Source organism: Dipodomys merriami, unplaced genomic scaffold (genome assembly GCF_024711535.1).
Source record: "Dipodomys merriami isolate MVZ:Mamm:240054 unplaced genomic scaffold, mDipMer1.0.p SCAF_14, whole genome shotgun sequence".
Taxonomy (NCBI): Eukaryota; Metazoa; Chordata; class Mammalia; order Rodentia; family Heteromyidae; genus Dipodomys; species Dipodomys merriami.
The window spans coordinates 20,274,246-20,295,469 of NW_027202715.1; the positions used below are offsets into that span (position 1 = coordinate 20,274,246).

The 21,224-nt window shown below is 43.0% G+C and overlaps 1 protein-coding gene across 2 annotated transcripts in view; it reads left to right on the forward strand.

Annotated features, from left to right (window-relative positions):
- The first annotated feature begins 7,665 nt into the window (after positions 1–7,665).
- Dna2 (DNA replication helicase/nuclease 2) overlaps positions 7,666–21,224 on the forward strand; it is a 36,613-nt gene continuing 23,054 nt past the window's right edge. The window contains exons 1-6 of one of the 2 annotated variants that reach the window (XM_070020970.1): positions 7,666–7,771; positions 9,325–9,507; positions 10,986–11,169; positions 13,431–13,576; positions 15,510–15,641; positions 16,895–17,114. In XM_070020970.1, the coding sequence (XP_069877071.1) occupies positions 7,695–7,771; positions 9,325–9,507; positions 10,986–11,169; positions 13,431–13,576; positions 15,510–15,641; positions 16,895–17,114 (942 nt within the window). In that variant the 5' untranslated portion in view covers positions 7,666–7,694. The remainder of the gene's footprint in view (positions 7,772–9,324; positions 9,508–10,985; positions 11,170–13,430; positions 13,577–15,509; positions 15,642–16,894; positions 17,115–21,224) is intronic. The other variant, XM_070020971.1, reaches the window with a different exon arrangement.

Sequence of the window (21,224 nt, forward strand, 5' to 3'; positions counted from 1 at the left end):
TGTAGAGGAATATCAACCCTATCCTAGGAACCATGGTATTTGGTATTTAGTACTTGTTTTTTGTTTGATTTTCTTTGTTTGTTTGCTTGCTTTCTTGCTTGTCTTTTGAGCTCACAAAGTCTTCAGATACAGTCCAGGCTGGACTAGTAGTCTTGATCCTCTTGCTTGAGCTTCCTAAATCCTGGGATTACAGTTGTCCTCCAGCATGCCTAGCATTACTTTTTTTTTCTTTTTAAATACGAACATATAAAGTGTGTAACATGTTTTTTTTTTTTTTTAATCGATTATGGGGGCTTGAACTCTGGGCCTGAGCACTATCTCTTAGCTCTTCAGCTCAAGGCGAGCACTCTACCACTTGAGCTACAGCGCCACTTATGGTTTTCTGGTGGTTTATTGGAGATAAGAGTCTCTTGGACTTTCCTGCCCAGGCTGGCTTTGAACCTCGATCCTCAGATCTCAGCCTCCTGAGTAGGTAGGATTATAGTCATGAGCCACTGGCGCCCGGCTTGTAACATATGTTTTAATGTAAAACATTATGCCTTTTAACACTGAAAATAAGTCTTATGCTAATGCTGGCCAGTTAGGTTACTTGAAACTGTCTTTAAGTTTTATTTAGAACCAGAAGGTATTTTATAATGAGGTTCAAGAGGTTGCTATTAGGGCTGGTAATGTGGCTTAGTGGTAGAGTTCTTGCTGAGCATGCACAGGCCCTGGGTTTAATTCCTTGGTACCACATGAACAAAAAATTAATAACATTAGCTTTATCATATTTTCCCAAGCTTTTCATTGCAATGATATTTGGAGGGATGGGCTGTGTTAGCCTTACACATGCTAAGCATGTGTGCACCACTGAGTTATATCTGCAGTCTGTAATTCAGTTTGACTTTCTTTTTTTCTTTTTTTTTGGTGGTTATGGGGCTTGAACTCAGGGCCTGGGTGCTGTCCCTAAGCCTCTTTGTGCTCAAGGCTAGTGCTCTGCTACTTGAGCCACAGCACCACTTCTGTTTTTTGAGTGGTTAATTGGAGAGAAGAATCTCATGGGCGGGGGGTGGGGGGTGGCAGGGAGGGGGCCTGGGAAGGTGGCTCAGTGGTAGAATTCTTACCTTGCACGCATGAGGCCCTGGGTTCAATTCCTCAGCACCACATAAGCAGAAAAAGCCAGAAGTGGCACTGTGGCTAAAATTGTAGAGCACTAGCCTTGAGCTGAAGGGCTGAGGGACAGTGTCCACACCTGGCGAAACAAAAAAAAAAAAGAATCTCATGGGGACTTTCCTGCCCCAGCTGGTTTCAAACCGAGATTCTCAAATCTCAGCCTCTGAGTAGCTCGATTATAGGTGTGAGCCACTGGCACCTGGACTATCTCTTTCTTTTTTTTTGCTTGCTCTGCCACTTGAGCCACAGCTATAGTTCCAGCTTTTTGCTGGTTAATTGAAGGTAAGAATCTCATGGACTTTTCTGGCCAGGCTGGCTTTGAACAAAAATCCTCAGATTCTCAACCTCCTAAGTAGGTAGGATTATAGGCACAAGCCACTGGGATCACGGTGTGTGTGTGTGTGTGTGTGTGGGATCACGGTGTGTGTGTGTGTGTGTGTGTGTGTGTGTGTGTGTGTGTGTGTCTTAAATTCAGGTCCTGTGCAATGTCCCTTAGCTCTGTAGCTCTGTAGCTCAAGGCTAGTGCTCTACCACCAGTTTCCTGGTGGTTAATTGGAGGAATTTCCAGATGTCAGCCTCCTGAGTAGCTGGGATTATAGGCATGAGCCACCAGTGCCCAGCCAGTGCCTGTTTTTTATTTATTTTTTCCCAATATAATACCAGGAATCTGTACTAGGGCTTAATGCATGTTAAGCGCACACTCTGCCAGTGAACTAAATCCTCAGCCCTTAAAATTACAATTTTTCAATGATTCGTGTGTGTGTGTGTGTGTGTGTGTGTGTGTGTGTGTGTGTGTGTGTGTGTGTGTGTGTGTGTGTGTGTGTGTGTGTGTGTGTGTGTGTGTGTGTGTGTGTGTGTGTGTGTGTGTGTGTGTGTGTGTGTGTGTGTGTGTGTGTGTGTGTGTGTGTGTGTGTGTAACATTGGGGGGATTAAACCCAGGGCCTTGCGTATGCTAGACAAGTGGTTAACCTCTGAATGTCATCTCTGGCCCTGAATCTCAGTTTAGTATTAACAGAATCCTGGGTTTCACTGCAGGAAAATGATGAGAACTGAAATTTTAAGTGCTATGAAACATATCCAGCATTGAAGTATTACTTTTTTTTGCCTCCTATTTCTTTTTCATTGGATATAAGAACAAGCAAATTTACCTTCATTTTTAAAGTTTTTTATTTTAATTTTTTTTACCATGCTGGGCATTGAACTTGGGGACTTTGTACTAACATGTGCAAGCACTGTACCACTAATATACCCCCAAAGCCTTTTAATTTTTTTGTAAAAAAAAAAGATGTATTTAAAAAGTATCAATTTAAAAAGTAAAAAAGTGTCATGTTTTGCTCTGTGTTATTAGCCAGGTAGTATGAGTGTTTTACATCTGTTATTAGAGGTCAGTGTGAAAATCCCAAAGACAGTAATAAATATTTAATATCATTGCTCTTAAAAAGTTACTCTGTAGGTATGTTTTGTTAAATGATTTGGTATATACTAGAATATTTAAGTGAACTATGAAATATCAATTGATGTATATTTGAGTATCAAAAAATATTTCTGAGGAATTATGTTGTAATATGAGAAGTTCTTCCATGTAATTTTGTATACTATAAACAAGTAAAAATACAACATATGATTTGTTAGCCTTATATGAGAAAACAACTTAAGATTAAGATCCAATTATTGTCCTATCTTTAGAAATAGTGGTTTAGGTAAGCTGGAAATGTAGCTTAGTGGTAGCTTGCTTGACTAGCATGCATGAGGCCCTGGCTTCTATTTCTCAGTACCAAATAAACAGAAAAAGCCAGAAGTGATGCTGTGGCTCAAGTGGTAGAGTGCTACTAGCATTGAGCAAAAGAAGCTCAAGGTCAGTGCCCAGGCCCTGGATTCAAGCCTCACAACCACCAAGAAAAAAAAAATAGTGATTTAGGCCAGATAGCTGTAATCCTAGCTACTTAGAAGGCTGAGTATTTCCAATTAACCAACAAAATGCCAAATTTGGAAGTATGGCTCAAGTAGTTAAGCTACCAGTTGTGAACAAAAATCTAAGTGAGAGCAAGAGGCTCTGCACTTAAGCATCTAGAACTGGCAAAAAGCAAAAAGCAAACAAAAAATCTTAACATCAACAAGAAAGATTTTACAGAATTGATGTGAATGTGTATGTGTGTACATCTGTGTATGTCCAGCCCAGGGCTTGAACCCAGGGCCTGGATGCTGACCCTAAGCTTTTTATTTGCTTAAGGCTGGTGCTCTACCTTTTCTGGCATTTTGGTGGTTTATTGGAGGCAAGAGTCTCATAGACTTTCCTGTCTAGGCTGGCTTTTAACTCCTATCCTTCTGAGTAGCTAGGACTGATTATAGGCATGGGCCACGGGTGATCCAGCTCTGATATGATTATTATTATTTCCTCCTCCTCCTCTCCTCTTCCTCCTTCTCCTCTACCACCTTTTCCTCCTCCTCCTCCTCTTCCTCTTCCTCCTCTTTTGTCATTTGTGAGGCTTGAACTCAGGGCTAAAGAGCTGTCCCTGAGATTTTGTGCTCAAGGCTACTGCTATACTACTTTGAGACACAGTTTTATTCCCTGTTTTCTGGTGGTTAATTGGATATAAGAGTGTCATGGGCTGGGTGGCAGTGGCTCACGCCTATAATCCTAGCTACTCAGGAGGCTGAGATCTGAGAATTGCCATTCAAAGCCATCCTGGACAGGAATGTCCCGGAGACTCTTATCTCTAAATAACCACCAGAAAACCGGAAATGGTAGGTAGAGTGGTAGCCTTGAGCTGAAGAGCTCAGGAACAGCACCCAGGCCCAGAGTTCAAGTCCACCACCACCACCACCACCACCACCACTGGAAGAAAAAAAAAAGTCTAATGGACTTTACTGCCCAGGCTGGCTCTGAACCATGATCCTCAGATCTCAGCCTCATGAGTAGCTAGGATTATAGGTGTGAGTCATCAGTGCCCATTTTCTGATGTGATTTTTAAAACATGAAAAGTAACTTGTAAGTATTATATTTCTGTGTCAATTTTTGTTTTGCATAAGAGATTTTTGTCATATCTTGGTAAAAATAAATAAGCTGGTTTCATTTTCAATTTTTTTATTTAAAAAAGAAATATGTATCTTTGTATGATTTTATAGGTGTTCCAGCAAGTAGAAATACCTGTGTTTCTAAAACTATTTTGTATATTTTAATTTCTGGACCACACTGTAGCTGACTAAAGGCATTAAATCTTAAGATAATTTAAATGTTTAAAATAAGTATCTCACTTGTGTTATCAATAAAGGGGAATGACAAATATTTTTTAAGTAAAAATTTGCATTCTATGTTACAGAATTCATTGGATATTAAAATAAAATTTTATCCTTGTTTTGATGCTGTTTGTTTATTTGTTTCTTTAGTGCCAGTCCTGGGACTTGAACTCAGGCCTGGGAGCTGTCCCTAAGCTTTTGTGGGCAAGGATAGCACTCTACCACTTGAGCCATAACTCCACTTCCAGTTTTTTTGGTGTTTAATTGGAGGTAAGAATCTAATGTTCTTTCCTCCCCTGGCTGGCTTTGAACCATGATCCTCAGATCTTAGCCTCCTGAGTAGCTGTGGTCACAGGCGAGAGCACTGGCATCTGGCTTATGGTTCTGTTTTGTTTTTTGGTTGGTCATGGGGCTTGACCTCTGGGCCTGGGTGCTGTCCCTCAGCTCTTCAGCTCAAGGCTAGCACTTGAGCCACAGAGCCACTTCCTATTTTCTGATGGTTAATTGGAGATAAAGAGTGTCAGGTACTTTGTTGCCTGGTTAACTTGGTGAACTGTAGTTCTCAGACCTCAGCCTTCCTCATGAATAGCTAGGATTATAGGCATGAGCCACCAGTGCCCAGTCTGTTTTAAATATTTTTGACACCTTGGGCTGGGAAGGTGGCTCAGTGATAGAGTGCTTGCCTTGCATTCATGAGGCCCTGGGTTCGATTCCACAGCACCACATAAGCAAAAAGAAAAAAGCCGGAAGTGGCGCTGTGGCTCAAGTGGTAGAGCGCTAGCCTTGAGCTGAAGAGCTGAGGGACAGCGCCCAGGCCCAGAGTTCAGGCCCCACGACCGGACCCAAAAAAAAAAAATTTTTTTTTGACACCTTAACTCAATCCTTACAATAATACTCTGAGATAGCTGCTATTTAATATTTCTTTTTTATATATGGGGTTGCAGGGATCCAGAGAGATTAAATGGTAAGCCATGGATCTGTGGTTCCTACTCAGCTAGTCTAAGTCTAGAGCTTCACACAGCAGTTATCTTGTTGATATAAAATTCTAATATATCAGCCTGCTTCTATGCCATGTCTACGGACACAAACCAATTTTTAAATTGATTACAGGAATATTTTTGGAAAGTGATTATGTGAAAGCAAGTAAGCATGGGAGCTATTTCAGAAAAGTCAAGGAAGTGTTTCCTTGATATGCTATGTAATACCACAAGTTGACATGTAGAAAACAGAAAGGAACCAGTCAAAGAGTTACAGAGGAATAATGACCCACAGGGAGAGAAAAGCATATACAAAACTCCTGAAACAGGGGCTGGGAAGGTGGCTCAGTGGTAAAGCGCTTGCCTTGCATGCATGAGGCCCCAGGTTCAATTCCTCAGCGCCACATATGCAAAAAGAAAAAAAGCCAGAAGTGGCGCTGTGGTAGAGTGGCTCAAGTGGTAGAGTGCTAGCCTTGAGCTGAAGAGCTGAGGGACAGCGCCCTCAGAGTTCAGACTCCACGACTGGACCCCAAAAACAAAACAAAACAAAACCCCTGAAACAGGCAAAAGGTTGACTTCACAGAGGAAGTGCTGATGTGAAGAAATCCTTGCCAGGAAAGGAGAAGCAACTGAAGGGGCTAGAGAAATAGACAAAGGCCACATTTGAAGGATGATGTAATGATTGTGCTTTTGTTCTAAATGCAATGGAAAGCTTTTGAAGGTTTTTGATAGGGAAATAAAATTTATTAAATAAAAATTGATTAGGTGGGTGCTGCTGGCTTATGACTGTACTCAAGGGGTTGAGATCTGAGGATTGAGATTATAAACCAGCCTGGGCAGGAAAGTCTGTGAGACTCTTATTTCCAATAAACCACCAGAAAACCGGAAGTGGCAGTGTGGTTCAAGTGCTAGCGCCTTCGGCTTTGAGCTGAAGACCTGAGGGACAGCACTCAGGCCCAGAGTTCAAGCCCCATGACAGGCCAAAAAAAAAATTGATTATTGATAAAATTTAATAAAGATCATTGTCAACAATGGTTTGAAGTTAAATCAACAAAAGGAAATAAAGTAAATGCGCTAGACTGGGAGGTTGGGGGGCGGGGAGGTGAAAGAGGGAGTAGCAAAGCACTAATCCCCAGTATTAATAAAGATAAAAAAATAGTTAAGAGTGTGGAAAGAAGTTCAAAGCAGGAGCTGGTAGTTTTGGAAATCAAATTGTGATGCAACGGAGTTTCTCTCTCTCTCTCTCTTTTTTTTTTTTTTTCCTGCCAGTCCTGGAGCATGAACTCTGGGCCTGGGCGCTGTCCCTCAGCTCTTCAGCTCAAGGCTAGAGCTCTACCACTTGAGCCACTTCTGGTTTTCTGGTGGTTAATTGGAGATAAGAGTCTCACAACCTTCCAGCTCGGGCTGGCTTTGAACCGGGATTCTCAGATCTCAGCCTCCAGGGTAGCTAGGATTACAGGCGTGAGCCACCGGCACCTGGCTTTTTCTTTTTCTTTTGGTTGGTGGTGGGGCTTGAACTCAGCCTAGGCGCTGTCCCTGAGCTGCTTTTGCCCAAGGCTAGCCACCCTACCATTTGAGCCGCAGTTATCACGTCTGGCTTTCCCCATTTCTGTGGGGCTTCCTGCAGGCTAGGCACTCACTTCCCACTGAGCCACCTTCAGGCCGGCCTTGGCGATGGAGTTTTTTTTCTTTTTGGGGGGTGGGGGGGTCCGGTCGTGGGGCCTGAACTCTGGGCCTGGATGCTGTCCCTCAGCTCTTCAGCTCAAGGCTAGCACCCTACCACTTGAGCCACAGCGCCACTTCTGGCTTTTTTCTTTTTGCTTTTGTGGTGCTGTGGAATCGAACCCAGGGCCTCATAAATGCAAGGCAAGTGCTCTACCACTGAGCCACCTTCCCAGCCCCCGCAATGGAGTTTCTGACAGCTTCTAATCTCAGTTTTTCAGGGGGGGAAGGAAAGGATGTCTGTCGTCCAGGATATTCCGGATTCCAAAGCTAACCGGACACCTAACTTGAAGCATCTGCAACATGTTTTAGGGTGCAAACACGTGCTGGGCCTGGGTCGGGACGTCGGCAGGGAAAGGCAGGACAATTAGGTTCCGCTGAGGGAGGAAAACTTACCTGGCCTCGTGGCCGGGGCGGGCCAAGTGAGGCGCCTTCAGGTGATTGGCTGGGCCGCCCCGGTCACGTGGGACCGCGGAGGGTCTGCGCAGGCGCCGGGGTGGCGCGCGGGCTCCCGCTTCTTCCCACTCCTCAGGGTTTTGGCCCTGGCCCCCCAGGTCCTTTTGACCTGACTCGGGCGGGAGACGGGTTGCTATCCCCAAGTCCGGCATGGAGCCGCTGGACGAACTGGAGCTGCTGATGGAGAAGAGTTTCGCGGAGGAGCCTGCTACAGCGCCGACCGACCAGTGAGCGGAGCGCGTCCTGGAGTGGGGAACCGCGGGAGATTTGAATGGAAGGGGCGGGAGAGGCCGCGCTCCAGCCGGCTCGGGGCCCCGGGGTCCCCGGCAGCCCCCGGAGCCCGGGCCCGCCTCACAGGGCTTTCTTTGGGGTCACCCTCGTCCAGAACGAGAAGACTCCTGCCCCACACTGAAGTCCTTCCCTTGATTTTACTCTGCCACGATTCGGGAGGGCCTGGGCTCCTGTTTTCCCTAACAGAAAATTAGAAGAAAGTTAAAATTGGATGCTTTTCTCCGTTTTTTCTTGGAAGAACTAAGCCCAGGGAGAACTCTGCAGGGGCCGCTTGGCTTTGGGTTTTGTAGTAGCAATATCAGCTTTATTGCTGTTTGAGACTGGGTCTGCCTAGTAACCCAGTTGGCCTTGAACTCGTGATCCTCCTGTTGTCTCCTTAGAGCTGCAAATACAACCATTACCCTTGGAGATCCCCTAGGCCTCACAGCAGACTTTGGGGGGGGCAATCTTTCTTTTCCTTCCTTCCTTCCTTCCTCTCTCTCTCTCCCTCCCTCCCCCCTACCTTTCTCTCTTTTCTTTTCTTTCCTTTCCCTTCTTTACAGTCCTGGGGCTTGAACTCAGGGGCTGGGTGCTGTCCCTGTGCCTCTCTGTGCTCAAGACTAGCACTCTGGCACCTGAGCCACAGTGCCACTTCTGACCTTTTCTGTTTATGTGGTACTGAAGAATTGAATCCAGGGCTTGGAAGCACTGTCTCTACCACTAAGCCACATTCCCAGCCCAGACTCCGGGATATATATAGCCTCAGACTAGTTGGGAGAATTCAGTAAAACGTGTACAAAATAACAAAGTGTACAGGCTGATGACACATAACTTTAGGGGTAATATGAAAGGTATTGGAAGTTTATAATTGGAGAGGGAATGGCTTTGGGTTTCAATTGGTCACTCACTAATTCAGTCCACTAGGAAAGACTTAATAGTCCAAAGACGTTTTTTGTTTGTTAAGTATCATGAATTAGCTATACAAGGTTGGGGGGGTTATTTTGATAGTTCTACTCAGAAAAGTTTTGTTTGGATTTATGGGCAGGGACTTACACGTTCTGGGCAATTGTACAACTGAACCATATCACTAGGGTAAGAGTTTTTTGTGTTGTTTGTTTTTTCAGTATTGAGAATGAAAAGTTGTTTTGTTTTTGTGCTGGTACTAGGGCTTTAACTTAGAGCTTCTTGCTTTTACTGGGCTTTCCTGCACACAACTGGTGCTCTACTATTTGAGCCATGCCTCCAGTCTGTTATCTTGCTAATTAGAAAAGGAGCATCACAAATTTCTACCTGGACTGGCTTTTAATTCTTTAGATTTCAGCCTTTTGAGCAGGTAGGCTTACAGGTGTGAGCCACTGACCAAGTTTTTATAATGGAAAAATTTCTAGTATATCTTTGCTTAGTTTTACCTATTTTAGCTAAAGGTCATGATGCTGATCTTTTCAGAAGAAACACATTGAATCGTTTCTTCATGGCTGTGCTAAAGTAGTTTTGTATATATTCACTTTAGATTTCAGAACAAGGTGGAAGCGTCCTTTCCTAAAACGATTCTGAGTAGAGGAATAGACAACCGCTATCTGGTGTTAACAGTGGATCTTGTACAGAATGAAGAAGGAAATTATGAAAAACACCTAGTCATCACTGCTTCCCCATCACTGGAACACAGAGAAATGTGTATCCTTAGGAATGACTGGTGAGTTTCTGTGACTCAATCACTGATACCTTCTTGTGGGTGTGTGTGGTGCTTGGTGTTGAACCCAATGCCTTGTGTATCTGAGGCAAACACTCTCAACTATACCTTCATTTTCAGGGTGCCATCTTGAAACATCAGATGGCTTGTGTGGATGTTGCTATAATTCAATTGTTTATTTGAACATGGTTGACTACATAAAAATTGTGGCCATTACCCAACTCTTTTTTTGGTCATGGGGCTTGAACTCAGGGCCTGGGTGTTGTCTCTGAACTCTTTTGCTCAAGGCTTACCACTTTGAGTCACAGTGCCACTTTGTGGCCATTACCCAGCATCTCAAGTTCATTGTTCCTAAACATTGATCTTTTTTTCTTACAATTTTTATTGTCATTTGAAAAATCATATACAGATTATGATCCAATCTAGGTTATGATTATGATCCTTTATCTGAAATGCTTGAGATCAGAAATGTTTTGGATTTTTATTCGTTTTAGATTTTGGAATATTTGTACTATTTGCACTAACTTTGCTTCTTTGTCTAGGCTGCAAATTAGTTTGAACTAGATAGATTCCATATTTGTTAGACCAGTTTTGTCTTCATTGATGAAGGCTTATAAAAGCTGTAAATGTACGTTAAGTCTTAGAAATAAAAGACTTGCTAGGTGCCAGTGACAATCCTAGCTATTCAGAAGGCTGAGATCTGAGGATTACAGTTCAAGCCAGCCTGGACAGGAAAGTCTGTGAGACTCTTATCTTCAATTAACCACCAGAAAACCGGAAGTGGGGCTGTGGCTCAAGTGGTAGAGCACTAGCCTTGAGCTCAGGGACAGCTCCCAGGCCCAAAGATCAAGCCCCATGACTAACAAAAATAAATAAATAAAAGAAAGAAAGAATAAGAGACTTAATATCAAACAAAATTCACAGTTGAAGCTATACTAGTAAAGCTTGGTGACTTTTCTGACTGACATTACTGACACGAAGCAGTTTCTTCTTCAGACTTCACAGCAAACCCTTGAGTTATGTATGTGTCCTAGCCTTAGAGCTTGAACTCTGGGCTTGGGTGCTGTCTCATAGCTTTTTTTGCTCAAGGCTAGCACTCTTAACATGAACACAGCTCCACTTCTGGCTTTTTTTTTTTTTTTGTAATTAATTGGAAATAAGAGTCTCATGGATTTTTCTGCCCTGGCTGGCTTTGAAGCTCAACCCTCAGATTTCAGCCCCCTAAATAGCTAGGAGTATAGATGTGAGCTTTCAGCCTCCTAGCTGGTGTTTTATTTTTAAAAAAGATTGAGAGGTTTAGAGACATTGATTTCTTCTTTAGATAAAATGCTTTTCTTCCCCCCAGTACTGAGGTTTGACTCAGATCCTTGAACTGGCTTTTTTGCCTTGCAATAAATAAATTACTTTTTTTAAAGCCTTCTTCATGTTTAAATGTAGGAACATAAGTAATGCTTTGTACTGTAACTTTGTTCTATTTTCAGGTGTTCTGTACCAGTAAAGCCAGGGGATATCATTCATTTGGAGGGAGATGTTACGTCTGATACTTGGATAATAGATGAAGATTTTGGATATTTGATTCTATATCCAGACATGCTGATTTCTGGCACAAGCATAGCCAGTAGTATTCGATGTATGAGAAGAGCTGTCTTGAGTGAAACTTTTAGGGTAAGTAATATTAGCATCTAATGTTAATACAGGGACAGAGTTTATCGAGGAACACCCTACCTTTTCTTTTTTCTGTGCTCTGGATGGAACCCAGAATCTCTCACATGTAAGGTACATACTCTACCCCTGTGCAATATCCCTAGCCTCTAAAGAACTCTTTTTACATTCACTGTTTCATGTAATCCTTCTTTCAGCATTCCTACCAGGTAGATAGATGTTAATTAACATATTATATAACTAGTAAGTAGCAGGGCTAGGATTCAAAGGCAGGTGCCTAAATTCTTTGTGTATGTGAGAGTGTGTGTGTGTTTTACTGGGGTTTGAACTCAACTGTTGGCAGACATTCTACCACTGAGCCATTTCTCTAGGCCTCGTTTGTGCTGGTTATTATTATTATTTTTTTGGGGTCCGGTCGTGGGGCCTGAACTCTGGGCTTGGGCACTGTCTCTCAGCTCTTCAGCTCAAGGCTAGCGCTCTACCACTTGAGCCACAGCGCCACTTCCGGCTTTTTTCTTTTTGCTTATGTGGTGCTGAGGAATCCAACCCAGGGCCTCAGGCATACAAGGCAAGCACTTTACCACTGAACCACCTTCCCAGCCCCATGGTTATTTTTTTTATAAACGTATTTTTTTATTGAGAAAATACTGTACAGAGGGGTTACAATTACATGGGTAAGATACTGAGTACATTTCTTATCAAGCATTGTAGCCTCCTCCTTTGTTTCCCCTTCCATCCCTTCGCATCCTCCCCCCCCCATACCCCCACCAAAGTTGTAAAGTTCGTTTTTCGACATAACAACTTGTATATCTCATGTTGCAATGGGTCCTCCTGAATCCCTGTTTTAATGATTTGTTTTTTCCCTTCTCCTCCACATATACCAACATCAAATACAGTGAAAGCAGGGGTTATACCATGGAGGAGGGACATACAAAGCAACAAAGACATAATCTTATAAATTTGTTAGAAACAATTGCATGAAAGATCTCTCTCTCTCTCTCTCTTTTTTTTTTTTTTTGTCAGTCGTGGGGTTTGAGCTCTAGGCCTGGGAGCTATCCCTGAGCAATTCAGCTCAAGGCTCATGCTCTACCACTTGAGCCATATGTGCTGGTTATTTTTGAGATAGGGTCTCACTTCCAGCCTAGCTACATGTCTGGGTTATGATTATGATCCAATTTTTTGCTTTCTACCTTAGCCAGAATGTTAGGCATGTACCATCACACCCTGCTTCTTTTTTTTTTTTTTTTGTCGGTCGTGGGGCTTGAACTCTGGGCCTGGGCGCTGTCCCTCAGCTCTTCAGCTCAAGGCGAGCGCTCCACCACTTGAGCTACAGCGCCACTTCCGGTTTTCTGGTGGTTTATTGGAGATAGGAGTCTCACAGTCTCTCCTGCCCGGTCTGGCTTTGAACCGGGATCCTCAGATCTCAGCCTCCTGAGTAGCTAGGATTACAGGTGTGAGCCACCTTCTTTAGTTGAGATAGAGACTTGCAGACTTTCCTACCTGGGCTATCCTGGATCCTTGATGTTCCTAATCTTAATCTCTTAAGTAGGTAGGATGACAAGTATGAACCATCAGCACCCAGCTTATCTCAAACTATTTTTTTTTGGTAATGGTCCTGGGGCTTGAACTTAGGACCTGAGCACTGTCTTTGAGCTTTTTCTTTTTTTCTTAAGGCTGGCACTGTGCCACTTAAGTCACAGTTCCACTTCTGGCTTTTTGGTGGTTAGTGGGAGGTAAAAAGAATCTCCTGTCTGTGCTGGCTTTGAATTGAGATTCTCAGATCTTAGCCACTGGTACTTGGCTCACTTCTGGCTTTTTGCTGGTTAATTGGACATGAGTCTTTTTTTTTTTTTCCGGTCATGGGGCCTGAACTCTGGGCCTGAGTGCTGTCCTTCAGCTCTTCAGCTCAAGGCTAGCGCTCTACCGCTGGAGCCACGGTGCCACTTCTGGCTTTTTCTGCTTATGTGGTACTGAGGAATCGAACCCAGGGCCTCATGCACGCGAGGCAAGCACTCTACCACTGAGCAGCCTTCCCAGTCCCTTTTGGACTTCGGCCTAAACTGGCTCCAAATCTCTAGGCTCTAGGTGTCAGCTGCCTGAGTAGCTAGGATTGCAGGTTTATGTGAGCCATGAGTGTCCTGTGGTAATTGTAACCAAGCATTAATATTTTGTCATTTGTCTTATCAGTATACTTTGGCTATGATGGTTGATAGTATGCAATGTATGTGTTATGAGATAGAATGCTGTATGCTTTATTTTTATAGGGCTCCGATTCAGCTACCCGCCACATGCTGATTGGCACAGTCCTCCATGAAGTATTCCAAAAGGCAATTAATAATAGTTTTGCCCCTGAAAAACTGCAAGAAATTGCTTTTCAAACCGTTCAGGAAATAAGGCATTTGAAGGAAATGTGAGTACTTGTGAGAAGACTACAGGGACAATTGTTTTATTTTTTTTGGGGGGGGGCTCAATCATGGGGCTTGAACTCTGGGCGCTGTCCCTCAGCTCTTAAGCTCAAGGCTGGCACTCTACCACTTGAGCCACAGCGTCACTTCTGGTTTTCTGAGTGGTTTTTTTTTTTTTTTTGGCGATAAGAGTCTCATGGACTTCCCTGTCTGGGCTGGCTTTGAACCATGATCCTCAGATCTCAGCTTCCTGAGTAGCTAGGATTATGGGTGTGAGCCACCAGAGTGAGTCCGGCTTGGCAGGAACAATTTATTTTTTTGTGTCGGGTCGTGGGGCCTGAACTCTGGGCCTGGGTGCTGTCCCTCAGCTCTTCAGCTCAAGGCTAGCGCTCTACCACTTGACTTCCCTGTCTGGGCTGGCTTTGAACCATGATCCTCAGATCTCAGCCTCCTGAGTAGCTAGGATTACGGGTGTGAGAGCCACCAGAGTCCGGCTTGGCAGGAACAATTTTTTTTTTTTTTTTTGGGTCGGGTTGTGGGGCCTGAACTCAGGGCTTGGGTGCTGTCTCTCAGCGCTTCAGCTCAAGGCTAGCGCTCTACCACTTGAGCCACAGTGCCACTTCCAGCTTTTTTCTTTTTGCTTATGTGGTGCTGAGGAATCGAACCCAGGGCCTCATGCATGCAAGGCAAGTGCTGTACCACTGAGCCACCTTCCCAGCCCCTGCAGGGACAATTTTTAAACAACCTCTTGCTTAGCTTTTAGGTTTCTAGATTTAGACTTTTCAGGGTAGGTTAGTGTAACCTACAACGCAGACTGCAAGCTTGTGTGACCCTGTTGCAAGTCTGTGAAGAGGTCCTGAAATTAACACAACAGGAATTCTTAGATTAACAATATCTAAATATTCTCACAGTGCTGAATAGATTCCTTACCTATTCTCAGGGAATGTGTACTGAATATTTTTGCATTAGTTCTAGAACTTGTATGTTACTAAAAATTGTGTGAGTTTATAGTCAGCTGGAAGCAATTTCAAAGTCTAACTACTTAAAGATTCTGGAAAAAGTGATAAGCATTTCTCACTCTCTCTCTCTTTTTTTTTTTTTTTTTCTTTACTAGTATACGGGCTTGAATTCAGGGCCTGGGTGCTTTCCCTTAGTTTTTTTTACTCATGGCTGATATTCTACCACTTGAGCCACAACTCCACATCTGGCTTTTTGCTTGTTAATTGAGTTTCATGGACTCGCCTGCCCAGTTTGGCTTCAAACTGTTAATCTTAGAACTCAGCCTCCTAGATAGCTAGGATTACAGGTGTGAGCTCCTGGCACTCGGCTATCTCTATTTGTTTTGAGGTACTCTAGTTATCATATAGCAATAGAATCATGTATTTGTCCTTTTGTGACTAGTTTACTTCACTTAATATTATGGTTAACTTAGCATTTGATTTCAATTTCACCTAGATTTAAGGTTCATCAATGTTGTTAGAATTCTTTTTCTTTTGAATGCTGGACTCAAACCTTATATGTGTTGAGTGCATGTTTTATCATTTTATCCTTTTTTTTTTAACTGTATTTTTTTTTTTTGTCTTTTCTTTTTTTTTGGTACTGGGGATCGAACCCAGGACGTTGCACTTGCTAGGCAAGCGCTTTGCCACTGAGCTACATCCCAGCCCTCATTTTATCCTTTTTAATGCTGAACAGTATTCTTTTACATATGTAACCACATTTTAATTCACTTTAGTTAGACAATTGGATTGTCTATTTAGCTTATTTTTCCTTATTTATGTTTCTCTTATTTACTTACTTACCACTGGTCCTGGGCTTGAACTTAAGGCCTGAGAGCACTGGCCCTGAGTTTTTTTGCTCAGGACTCTCTCGCTACCATTGAGCCACCCTCTACTTCCTTATAATAATTTTCCTATGTTTAATGTTTTATTTTGACAGGTACCGCTTAAACCTAAAGCAGGATGAAATAATGCAAGATGTGGAGGAATATCTTCCTTCATTTTCTAAATGGGCTGGAGACTTCATGCATAAGAATACTTCATCTGACTCTCCTCAGATGCAGCTCTCTCTGTAAGAAATACATTTTATCAAATGTTCATATTTTTAGATCCATATCCCATTCTGGATGTTGAATCAAATTTTTTTTCTTCTTCTTCTTTTTAACAACTGAGTTTTAAAGAGCCAGACACAAGCCTGGTGCTGTTGGCTCACATCTATAATCCTAGCTACTTAGAAGGCTGAGATCTGAGGATTGTGGTTTGAAGCCAGCCTGGGCAGGAAAGTCCATGAGACTCTTATCTCCAATTAACTACTCAGAAAAAGCCAAAGTGGCACTGTGGTTCAAGTGGTAGGGTGCTATCCTTGAGTACAAAGAGGCTCAGGGACAGTACCTGGGTGTTGTGTTCAAGCCCCAGGACTAGCAAGAAAAAAAAAAAAAAGCCAGATACTAGTGGTTCATGCCTGTAAAAAAAGTCCATGAGACTTTTTTTTTCCCCCTGTGGGGCTTGAACTCTGGGCCTGAGCACTATCCCTCAGCTCTTCAGCTCAAAGCGATCATTCTACCACTTAGCCACTGTGCCATTTCCAGTTTTCTGAGTAGTTTATTGGAGATAAGAGTCTCATGGACTTTCCTGCCCAGGCTGGCTTTGAACTGTGATCCTCAGATCTCAGCCTTCTGAGTAGCTAGGATTACAAGCATGAGCCACCGATGCCCAGCCATGAGACTCTTGATCTCTTAATAATCTACTCAGAAAAAGCTGGAAGTGACACTGTGGCTCAAGTGGTAGTGAAACAAAGAGTTTCAGGGATAGCACCCAGGCCTGGAGTTCAGGCCTCAGGATCAGCAAAAAGTCTTATGGACTTTTTTGCCCAACCTGGCTTTAAAGGACAGTCCTCAGATCTCAGCCTTCTGAGTAGCTAGGATTACAAGAACTCACCAGCCCAGAGGGTTTACATTTATAACAAGTTCTCCAGTGATGCAAAGCTCCTGTTTTAGGGACCACTCTTTAAGATTCTAAAAGAGTGTAATAAATGTGTATTAGAGCCTGTAAATATATATTAGAGCCAGAAATAATAGTGACCCTCTGTAGTCACAGCATTTTGGATGAGGAAGCAGGAAGAATGCAAGCTTGGGCCAGTTTGCGTTATATGGTGAATTCCAGGTGAGTCTGGGTTATGTAGTGTGACCTTGTCACACAACACAAATAGAAGAAGATATGTAGATTCTTTCCTGTCCCCATATTCAGTGTGAAACATTCAGGGCCAACAGATGTGAAAAGAGCTTTGTTTAATTAAGGGGTTTTGTGTTCTTTTTTTTTTTTCAGTCCAAGTGATGGTAGTCACAGTAATTCGACATGCAGCATTGAAGTAACAAACTCACTAGATATTGAAGAAAGCATTTGGTCTCCTAGGTTTGGCTTGAAGGGCAAAATTGATGTTACAGTTGGTGTGAAAATACATCGAGGGTGTAAAACTCATTATAAGATAATGCCACTGGAACTTAAAACTGGCAAAGAATCAAATTCTGTTGAACACCGCAGTCAGGTATTTATCTGAAGAAAATGGATGTTTAATGTGTTTAAATATGTAATCTTCTTGATATCTTTTGGTTCAATTCAGGTAATTTTGTGTGTTTGTGTTTGCCAGTCCTGGGGCTTGAACTCAGGGCCTGGGTACTGTCCCTGAGCTTCTTTTGCTCAAGGCTAGCACTCTACCACTTGAGTCACAGTGCCATTTCCAGCTTTTTCTGCTTATGTGGTACTAAGGAATCAAACCCAGGGCTTCATGCGTGCTGGACAAACACTCTACCACTGAGCCACATTCCCAGCCCTAGGTAGTGTTTGAGTAGTTGAGTAGTAGCTTTATGTATTTTTAAATTTGTAATGCATCATGATTTTCAGGTTGTTTTATCAATATTTATGTGCTGAATAGATAATTTTCTCCACAAGAGTAATATAACTGGATTTGTAAGCTAGTGATCCCATCTTTTTTTTTTTTTTTTTTTTGGTCTGTCATGGGGCTTGAACTCTGGGCCTTGGCACTGTCCCTGAGCTCTTCAGCTCAAGGTGAGCACTCTACCACTTAAGCCATAGTGCCACTTCAGGTTTTCTGGTGGTTTATTGGAGATAAGAGTCTCAGGGGCCGGGGGCTGGTGGCTCACGCCTGTAATCCTAGCTACTCAGGAGGCTGAGATCTGAGGATCGAGGTTCAAAGCCAGCCTGGGCAGGAGAGACCGAGAGACTCCTATCTCCAATAAACTACCAGAAAACCGGAAGTGGCGCTGTAGCTCAAGTGGTAGAGCGTTCGCCTTGAGCTGAAGAGCTGAGGGACAGCGCCCAGGCCCAGAGTTCAAGCCCCACGACCAACCAAAAAAAAAAAAAACAAAAAAGTCTTAGGGATTTTCCTGCCCAGGCTGGCTTTGAACTGTGATCCTCAGATCTCAGCCTCTTGAGTAGCTAGGATTACAGGTACCTGGCTTAGTGATCCCATTTCTTGCTACTAAACTACCAGCTTAAATAAATAATGCTTCTAAGAGAAAATCCTTATCTTGTTAATTAGAGATAAGAGTCTCTTAGATTTTTCTGCTTAAGCTGGCTTTGAACCTAGATCCTCAGATCTCAGCCTCCTGAGTGGCTAGTGAGCCCACTGGTGCCCACCTACTTTCTTTCTTTTTTTTTTTTTTTTTTTTTGGTCCAATTGTGGGGCCTGAACTCTGGGCCTGAGCACTGTCCCTCAGCTCTTCAGCTTGAGGCTAGTGCTCTACCACTTGATCCACAGCGCCACTTCTGGCTTTTTTTTTCTTTTTGCTTATGTGGTGCTGAGGAATCGAACCAGGGCCTCAGGCATGCAAGGCAAGCACTCTACCACTGAGCCACCTTCCCAGCCCTCCACCTACTTTCTTAACCAGCATTAAAAGTTCCACAGAGGCTTTTCTGTTTGGGAATAAAAAGTAAAGTAAGCTTGTTTTCACTTATTACTGGATTTTACAGACATTGGGAGTGGTTGGAAATATGGCTTTCTCCTGTTAAGAAGTTTTTTTGTTTTTGTTTTTTTTTGGGTCTGGTTGTGGGGCCTGAACTCTGGGCCTGCGCACTGTCCCTCAGCTCTTCAGCTCAAGGCTAGCACTCTACCACTTGAGCCACAGCGCCACTTCCAGCTTTTTTCTTTTTGCTTATGTGGTACTGAGGAATTGAACCCAGGGCCTCATGCATGCAAGGCAAGCGCTCTACCACCGAGCCACCTTCCCAGCCCCCTGTTAAGAAGTTTTAAATTTTCAATTGATAATACAGAAATGCTGCAATTCCAAACTAAAGACTTGTGTAAATGTAGGCCCTTTTAAGGAGGGAAAATCATGTAAAGATAGGAGACAGACTCTGAAGTCAAAGGTTTAAATACAGGTGGGGAAGTTGCTCAGTGGTAGGAATGCTTGCTGCATGCTCGAGACCCGATTCCATTACCAACATCCCCTCACTCCTCAAATTAAATGTACCTTTTGTAGGTGAGAGTGAAAATTCTTTAGTTAATTTTTTTTTTTCGGTCGTGGGACTTGAACTCTGGGTCTGGGCACTGTCCCTGAGCTTCTCAGCTCGAGGATAGCACTCTACCACTTGAGCCACAGTGCCACTTCTGTTTTTCTGGTGGTTTATTGGAGATAAGAGTCTCACAGACTTTCCTGCCCAGGCTGGCTTTGAACTGTGATCCTCAGATCTCAGCCTCCTGAGTAGTAGTATAGGCCACCAGTGCCAGGCTTTAGTTGATATTGTTAAAACTTGACTGAAATTTCTTACAAGCTAAGCATTTCAACGTTGACATCATCTGAGTTCAAGTCCTTTTTTGTTTAGGTCAATCATTGCTCCAATTTGCTGTGCTTTCAACTCAGAGAATATTACTGTGTTAAATTTATTTATTGGATAAACTTTTTTTTAAAATTTTTTTATTGTAAAGATACTATACAGAGGGTTATAGTTACATGAGTGAGGTAATGAGTACACTTCCTCTTGAACATTGTTACCCCCTCCATTGTTTTCCCCTACCATCCCCTCCCTCCCTCCCTTCCCCGAGGTTCTTTTTTTTTTTTTTGATTGTGATTAAGTGATTACTTAATTTCCGGAAATTCACAGTATTGTGGAATAATGATGCTCATTTAAAGTCACAAGTTCATTCTAACTTTCCTGGAGCAAATTGTCTATCACAGTCTGTAATATATAACAGTGCTCACATGTTATATACCATATATGTGATCAGCAGCATGGGGATATTTGGTAGTGGTTCAACCAGTTGAGTGGGAGTTCGTTGTTTCTTAAGTCCTGTTAGTTTTGTCATAATTTGATAAACTTTTATCTTTACAAGGAGAGAAGCCACAATAACTTTTTTTTTTTGGGGGGGGGGTTCGGTCATGGGGCCTGAACTCTGGGCCTGGGCACTGTCCCTCAGCTCTTCAGTTCAAGGCTAGTGCTACTACTTGTGCCATAGCGCCACTTTTGGCTTTTTTCTTTTTGCTTATGTGGTGCTGAGGAATGGAACCCAGGGCCTCATGCATGCAAGGCAAGCGTTCTACCATTGAGCCACCTTCCCAGCCCAGCATAACTTTGTGTGTGTGTTTGTGTGTGTGCACGCATGTGCGTTTGCTCATGCTAATCATGGGGTTTGGATTCAGGGCCTGGGCAAGGTCTTTGAGCTTCTTTTGTTCCACCACTTGAGCCATAACTCCACAACTTTTTGTTGAGTAATTTATTGGAGATAAAAGTCTCATAGACTTTGCTGCCCAGGCTGATTTTGAACTGTGATCCTCAGATTTCAGTCTTCTGTGTAGCTAGGATTACTTTTAAGAATAAAGAGCCAGTACCAGTGGCTCACGCCTGTAATCCTAGCTAATCAGGAGCCTGAGATGCAAGGATCACAGTTCAAAGCCAGCCTGGGCAGGAAAGTCTATGAGACTCTTATCTCCAATTAACCACCAGAAAACCAGAAGTGGCTTCATAGCTCAAGTGGTAGAAAGCTGAAGAGCTCAGGGACAGCACCCAAGCCCAGAGTTCAAGCCCCATGACAGACAAAAAAAAAAAAAAAAAGAACAAAATAGTAATTTTTTTTTCTTTTTTTCTTTTTTTGCCAGTCTTGGGGTTTGAATTCAGGGCATGGGCACTGTCCCTGAGCTTCTTTTGCTCAAGGCTAGTATTCTACCACTTGAGCCACAGTGCCACTTCTGGCTTTTTCTGTTTACTGAGGAATTGAATCCAGGGCTCATGCATGGTAGGCTAGCACTCTACCACTAAGCCACATTCCCAGCCCATAAGTTCTTTTTTTAATTTAATTTTTAATTTTTTTTTCTGTGCAGGGGATGAAGCCTATATAGCCTTTAGCATTCTAGTTGATTGTTTTTCCACTGAGTCAACCCCTATACTTTTTAATATTAGGGGGAAAATGAGGTAATTTATTAGAGCAAGGCTCAAAAATGTTGGCATTTTTGGTTTAGGTCACTAAATGAACTGAGGGACATTGATGAAAATGAACTACTCAAAGGCAGTGATGGGGGAGAGAGGGAATAAGAGGAGAAGAGGGAACAGCTAAGCAAAAGGAAAGAAATGTACATATCACTGTGGGTTTTGGAAGAAATAATTGTAGAAATAATTGTCAAAGTTTATAGAATTCACAAAC